The sequence below is a fragment of the Hyla sarda genome, chromosome 9 (assembly GCF_029499605.1).
Source record: "Hyla sarda isolate aHylSar1 chromosome 9, aHylSar1.hap1, whole genome shotgun sequence".
NCBI classification, from domain to species: domain Eukaryota; kingdom Metazoa; phylum Chordata; class Amphibia; order Anura; family Hylidae; genus Hyla; species Hyla sarda.
In genome coordinates this window covers 10,217,306-10,225,192 of record NC_079197.1, presented here as the reverse complement: position 1 = coordinate 10,225,192, position 7,887 = coordinate 10,217,306, and the positions used below count along the sequence as shown (strand labels likewise).

General features: G+C 42.0%; 1 protein-coding gene across 1 annotated transcript; it reads right to left on the bottom strand.

The window, feature by feature from the left end:
- Nucleotides 1-4,134: 4,134 nt before the first annotated feature.
- LOC130291382 (endonuclease domain-containing 1 protein-like) lies at nucleotides 4,135-7,616 on the bottom strand. The gene is made up of 2 exons (XM_056540079.1): nucleotides 6,983-7,616; nucleotides 4,135-4,712 (listed from the first exon to the last, which is right to left on the bottom strand). Exons 1-2 carry the CDS (start codon nucleotides 7,265-7,267, stop codon nucleotides 4,149-4,151), a joined length of 849 nt encoding a protein of 282 aa, XP_056396054.1. The 5' UTR covers nucleotides 7,268-7,616; the 3' UTR covers nucleotides 4,135-4,148.
- Between the last annotated feature and the right edge of the window lie 271 nt (nucleotides 7,617-7,887).

The following is a 7,887-nucleotide window of genomic DNA, read 5'->3' as shown; positions in this document are numbered from 1 at the left end:
CTGCTGAGCGGATGTATCTAAGTCTATCATGTGTGATACTGTCTGCTGAGCTGATGTATCTAAGCCTATCATGTGTGATACTGTCTGGTGTATCTAAGCCAGTTTTTCCCAAGCAGGGTACCTCCAGCTGTTGAAAAACTACAATTGCCAAGGCTGTCCAGGCATGCTGGGAGTTGTCATTTTGTAACAGCTGGAGGCACCCAGGTTGGGAAACACTGATATACACTTTTCTTTGCTTGTAAAAAAAAACACCAAAAAAAACAATACTACAGAAAGTAATGGAGTCATTTTTGTAAAGTTACAAAAAAATGCTTTATTAATATTACACATAAAATACAAAATGGAGGACTTTCACTCAACTTTTCCTCTGCACAAGTTTTGTTAAATCTCCCTCACTTAGTCTAAATATGCTTCAGGACAATCTGAGGGGACACCACCCCAACGCAGCGTTTTGGGATCATCAAAGCCTTTGTCGTCAAGAGAAGCGTATGAAAACAAATTAAACCTCTGGTTGCTATGGGCAACAAGGACATGGGCCTTGTCTCACCCCTACAGCAACCAATCAGAGCTCTGCTTTCAGTTTATCTGTTACGGATTAATGAAAGCTGTGATTGGTTGCTATGGGCAACAAGGTGGGGCCTGAGGCTGAGGCCTACTGGACCCTCTCACTGAGGCCTCCTGGGCCCTTCTCATGCCCCTAACCCCTCTTCTGACCCTATAACTTTTTTAGTTTTCCGTATATGGGGCAGTATGACGGCTCCTTTTTTAAGGCACAATTTGTCGTTTTTATTGGTACCATTGTTGTTTTGATGGGACATCTGAATTTTTGCCATTTGGTATTTTTTTCTACCCCGTTCACCCTGCAGGATCATAAACATCAATTTTTATTTTTTATTTTACATTTTTTAAGTCGGACATTTTGTCTGACTTAAAAAGCCATTTCATTTTGTTCGGTAATTTCCACATGCGGTGACACCAAATATGTTTATATTTAATTTAGTTTTATTTGAAAAATGGAAAAAGGGGGGCGATTATTATTAGTATTATTTTTATTTTCTAGTTATTTATTAACCCCTTGAGGTTTTTTCCTTTTTGCACTTTTGTTTTTCTCTCCTCACCTTTTAATAATCATAACGCTTTCAATTTTTCACCTACAGGCCCATGTGAGGTTTGTTGTTTTTTTTTCACCACCATTTGTGCTTTGTAAGGACATTAATCAGTTTACCACAAAATCTATGACGAAACCCCCAAAAAATTATTTGTGGGGTGAAATTGAAAAAAAAATGACATTTTGTAACTTTTGGGGGCTTCCGTTTGTACGCAGTGCACTTATCGGTTAAAATGACACCTTGGGGGAGATTTATCAAAACCTCCGCAGAGGAAAAGTTGCCCAGTTGCCCATAGCAACCAATCAGATCGCTGCTTTATTTTTAACAAGGCTTCTGCAAAATGAAAGAAGCCATCTGATTTGTTGTTGTGGGCAACTTTAATAACTACCCCAGAAAACTGTCACAAAAAAGAGGCAAATTTTTGTGCAAGTGGTGCCTGCGTAAAAATTTTAGACTTTTTGACAAGCCTTAAAGGGGAGGAAAACAGTTTTAGATCAACTGGTGGCAGAAAGATTACAGTAATTCACAGATTTGTAAATTATTGCTGTATAAAAATCCGAATCCTTCCAGTACTTAGCTGCTGTATGCTCCACAGGAAGTTGTGTAGTTCTTTCCAGTCTGACCACAGTGCTCTCTGCTGACACCTCTGTCCATGTCAGGAACTGTCCAGAGTTGGAGAAAATCCCCAAAGCAAACCTCTCCTGCTTTTGACAGTTCCTGACATGGACAGAGGTGTCAGCAGAGAGCACTGTGGTCAGACACAAAATAAATTTTTAAAGAAAATAACTTCCTGTGGAGCATACAGCAGCTGATAAGTACTGGAAGGATTAAGATTTTTAAGTAGAAGTAATTTACAAATGTGTTTAACTTTCTGGCACCAGTTGATTTAGCAAAAAAACAAACAAAAAAACTTAAAACTAAATTCCTTGGGCAATGGGTGGCCAGAGAAGGGATTGGCAGAGGAGGGGGAGGGGAGAGGTGGATTAGTTGGGCAGCAGAGTTGAGGATGGATTGGAGGGGAGAAAGTGTTTGAGGGAGGGCCACAGAGGAGGATGTTACAGGAGTCCAAGTGGGAGATGAGGAGGGCATGTACCAGTACTTTAGTGAAGTCAAAGTTGAGGGAGAAATGTTTTTAAGGGTCAAGGAGTCAGTAAGCAAATAAATGTAAGGATCATGGAGAGGTCCCAGTGCTCGGACCCCCAATGATCAGACACTTCCCTTTTCCTATGAATAGGGGATACGTTTTATTCCCCGGATGACCCCTTTAAAGGGGTACTCCACTACCCCAGCATTCGGAACATTTTGTTCCGAACGCTGGGTACGGGGATTGTGACATCATGGCCACGCCCCTCGTGACATCTCACCACGCCCCCTCAATGCAAGTCTATGGCAGATGCCACGCCCTTTCCTATAGACCTGCATTGAGGGTGCGTGACGTGACATCAAGAGGGCGTAACCATGACATCACGACCCCCGCAGCCCGCACCCAGCATTCGGAACAGAATGTTCCCAACGCTGGGGCAGTGGAGTTCCCCTTTAAGCCACAGCCAGAGCTCTTCTCTCTCCACTGAGAACCCATGATCGCTCAGCCAGGACGTGATATACTGGTTAGTTAACAATGTATATGTTCATGCTGGCTATATGGTGGTGTGTATATTATATGGTGATCTACTGGTTAATTGGTCATGTATATGTATATACCCTTCTTTATATGGTGATATACTGGTTACCTGGTCATGTATATGTATATACCCTTGTTTATATGGTGGTATACTGGTTACCTGGTCATGTATATGTATATACCCTTGTTTATATGGTGGTATACTGGTTACTTGGTCATGTATATGTATATACCCTTGTTTATATGGTGATATACTGGTTACCTGGTCATGTATATGTATATACCCTTGTTTATATGGTGGTATACTGGTTACCTGGTCATGTATATGTATATACCCTTGTTTATATGGTGGTATACTGGTTACTTGGTCATGTATATGTATATACCCTTGTTTATATGGTGGTATACTGGTTACCTGGTCATGTATATGTATATACCCTTGTTTATATGGTGGTATACTGGTTACTTGGTCATGTATATGTATATACCCTTGTTTATATGGTGATATACTGGTTACCTGGTCATGTATATGTATATACCCTTGTTTATATGGTGGTATACTGGTTACTTGGTCATGTATATGTATATACCCTTGTTTATATGGTGGTATACTGGTTACTTGGTCATGTATATGTATATACCCTTGTTTATATGGTGGTATACTGGTTACTTGGTCATGTATATGTATATACCCTTGTTTATATGGTGATATACTGGTTACCTGGTCATGTATATGTATATACCCTTCTTTATATAATATACTGGTTACTTGGTCATGTATATGTATATACCCTTGTTTATATGGTGATATACTGGTTACCTGGTCATGTATATGTATATACCCTTCTTTATATAATATACTGGTTACCTGGTCATGTATATGTATATACCCTTGTTTATATGGTGATATACTGGTTACCTGGTCATGTATATGTATATACCCTTCTTTATATAATATACTGGTTACCTGGTCATGTACATGTATATACCCTTGTTTATATGGTGATATACTGGTTACCTGGTCATGTATATGTATATACCCTTCTTTATATAATATACTGGTTACCTGGTCATGTATATGTATATACCCTTGTAAATAAGGTGATATACTGGTTACCTGGTCATATATATGTATATACCCTTCTTTATATAATATACTGGTTACCTGGTCATATATATGTATATACCCTTCTTTATATAATATACTGATTACTTGGTCATGTATATGTATATACCCTTGTTTATATGGTAATATACTGGTTACCTGGTCATATATATGTATATACCCTTCTTTATATAATATACTGGTTACCTGGTCATGTATATGTATATACCCTTGTTTATATGGTGGAATACTAAATAATTCGACAACCACGACATTGAAGAAAACCTGATTTATTAACCGTTCATTGCCCAATCTAAGTACAGTTATTGTAGAAGAGGGTGACGGTTGTTCCCATGAGGGATTTCAGCTGACTCTGAAGGCTTGCGATGCTGAGACCAGTCTGGATTGTGTTGGCATTATTCGGGGCCAAGGATCCTTCAGCTCTGATGGGTTGGTTGTTGTTGTTTAGGCAGCAAAAGGCGCTCCATACATGACTGGGGATATTAATTCTCTGCACGCCGTTTACTGATATCCAATTGTTTCCAGGAACAACCCCGGTGATCACGTACATCCTTCCACAAGTGGCGGCAATGTCCCTCACTCTCTTCTCATTGTTCCTCCAGGCCCCACTGTTCAAGGTGCCATACATGGGGGCCACATTGGTGAGGGTGTAGGTGGCTTTCTGTCCTGGTCCATCAGGGTGGTCAGCATTGGCGTTGAGGTGCCCCTTATGATAGTTGCTTCCTGTATAATCAGAGTTGATGGCCTGGGCTTGCTTGATAATTTCGGCAGGGGTACCTGAGAGGCCGAGGTTGCGAATTGCTGTCTCTGTTGCAGGCTGGAGCGACATTTGTTTGGGGAGTCTGGTGTCTACCAACTGGAACATAAGTGGAATATGGAGTGATTTCACTACGGACATTATTTATGATACTGGGTCAGAATGGAAAATGATTTGCCCCTCTTAATAGGTAGAACATGCATTGGCTAACACACACATGCTTTTCTAAAATATTTTTACAAGTTTGCATATTGGAGCCTTAGCTAAATAGTTAAATCCCGGGTTTTTGAAAATAAGGTGAGGGGGGTGGGTGGGTATTAAAGGGGTACTCCACCCCTAGACATCTTATCCCCTATCCAAAGTATAGGGGATAAGATGTCTGATCGCAGGGGTCCTGCCGCTGCAGACCCCCGCAATATAGCACGCAGCACCCACCTGTTACTGCTCCGGAAGCGCTGGAGGGTCTGGCTCCCGACCATGGGGAAGGAAGATCGTGACGACACGACTCCGCCCCCATCTTATGTCATGCCCCGCCCCCTCAATGCAAGTCTATGGGAGGGGGCGTGACATCTGTCACGCCCCCTCCCATAGACTTGCATTGAGGGGGCGGGGCATGAAGTCACGCGGGGGCAGAGTCGTGACATCACGATCTTCCGTCCCCGTGGTTGGGAGCCAGACCTTCCAGCGCTTCCGGAGCAGTAACAGGTGGGTGTGCGTGCTATATTGCGGGGGTCCGCAGCGGCGGGACCCCTGCGATCAGACATCTTATTCCCTATCCTTTGGATAGGGGATAAGATGTCTGGGGGGGAGTACCCCTTTAATGCTGACATTAGAAAACTGTCACAAAAAAGAGGCAATTTTTTGTGCAAAGTGGTACTTGTGCAAAAAAAATTTGACAAGCCTTAAAGGGGTACTCTGAAGGGACAAAAAAAGTTTCAGATCAACTAGTGGCAGAAAGATTAAAATAATTTACAGATTTGTAAATTACTTCTATCTAAAAATCTTAACCCTTCCGATACTTATCAGTTGCTGTATGCTCCACAGGAAGTTGTGTAGTTCTTCCCAGTCTGACCGCAGTGCTCTCTGCTGACACCTCTGTCCATGTCAGGAACTGTCCAGAGCAGGAGAAAAATCCCCAAAGCAAGCCTCTCCTGCTCTGGACAGTTCCTGACAAGGACAGAGGTGTCAGCAGAGAACACTGTGGTCAGACTGGAAAGAACTACACAACTTCCTCTGGAGCATACAGAAGCTGATAAGTACTGGAAGGATTAAGATTTTTATATAGAAGTAATTTACAAATCTGTATAACTTTCTGGCACCCGTTGATCTGAAAATATTTTTTTCCTCCGAGCACCCCTTTAATGAATCCTCCTTTTACTTCTTTGCAGCGTCTATATACATGCAGATACAGTAGCAGTACACAAAATTACTGTTATACATATTAGGGCCCGTTCACACTGAGGAATTCACTAGGAATTTACTCGAGTAATTCCTCGTGAATTCTCTGCTTGAAAAAATACAATATCTCTTCTTCCCATAGACCTTAATGTATTTTGCTCTTTCTCGTTCACACTGTGGAAATTCCGCTCATGGAATTCCGCGGCGGAATTCCTCTCCGCTTGAAGAAAGAGCAAGTACATTCTTAAAGCAGAATCCACAAGCAGAATCCCATAGAAGTCAATTGTAAATCTTTTTTCCGTCCGACACTGTTCTCGCGCGTAATTTGCACGAAAATTCTGCGCAAAAAAAGGAAAATTCTAATTGGTGGTTGTCGTGCAGCAAAAAAATAAAAAAATAAAAAACAACAACAAAAAACGTTTCCTCCTATATTTCCGCGCGGAATTCCGTGTCAATTTTGTGCAAATTCCGCGTGGAGAAAACCTGGTAATTCCGCAGCGGAATTTTTAAGTGAGAATTCCTCGCCAGTTCCTCAGTGTGAACGGGGCCTTAGTGTCTGTTTAAAAATACATTTTAGATAAGGATATAGTTCACTCAGGGGTAACAATTGTTCCCATTGCAGTACCCAAAATGAATGAATATTTCGGAGTCTGCACTATGATACAAAGGACTGAAGTGATAGGAAACTGAAGTCAATGTTTCAGCAAAGGAATTTATATCGAAAGTGAAGATATTTTTTATTGGTTAAAGTGGATTTCCCCCCGACCTACCAAAATAAGAAACCTCACTATAGAAAACCTCCATATGACTTCTCTGTATGTCTCTATATAAACTTATTTCTTTACCTTGCAGTAACCCATAATATATGTATTATGTTTAGTACAGTATGATATATATTCAAAATATACACTAGTTCCAAGATAGCACAATGCATATGAGTCATATACAAAATAAGACTAAACCAGTCTCACCTGAGGCTCCAGTCGGAAGGTCTGATCGCCTCCAACGTTATCACCGGGACGGGTGTCCAAGATATAGGCTGAATACAAACCATATCTGTTCCTCTTGTGATAAAGTGTTGCAAAAAAAGGATTGTTGTAGGTCTCATACATCTGGCAGATGGGGGTGAGGCTACTGTCAAATCCTACAGGAGGGCGGCTAGCATAGAACTGGCCAAGACAGTCACTGAAATTTGGACTCACTTTGGCCAAAATGGCATGAGCCAGGGCCAAGACTAGAACACCATAGGAGATCATGGTGGTAAGGGCCCTGTAAATCCACCAAGACTGAGGGTCAAGCCTTTAGAGTAGGATCTCTGGGTCACACTACTACGGCTGTAAATATTTGTACAATGTATATATATATATATCTTCCATATAATACATGCGCAGAATTACAATCAGTAAAACTGGACTATCGAAGGTCGGGAACCTGGGAACACCTGGAGAGTTCCCGTCATTCTGAATAGAGTTCAAGTTATAAAAATAAGTTTCCAAACATTCCAAATAACAACGAGGCTTGGACCCAGGTATGGGAGTGTAGCCAAAAATAAAAAATACCAATGGAATCAGGTCACCAGGTACAAGTTTTTAGATTTTTAAAGGCAAAGGGTCCAAGCACTGGGGCCCCCCGCGATCTGCTATTTGAAGCCCTGGCCCTCTATTACAGGGGCGCGCCATGACACCCGCTCGAAGCGGGGGCCTCCCCGCCCCCTCCATGTAGCTCTATGGGAGAGCTGAAGATTGCCAAATGGCTCTCCCATTGAGCTATATATAGGGGGCGTGGTGGCCCCCACTTGGGGTGGGGGTCGTGACGCGCCCCTGTGATAAAGAGACGAGGCTCCAAACAGCAGATCGTGGAGGGCCCCAACGCCTGG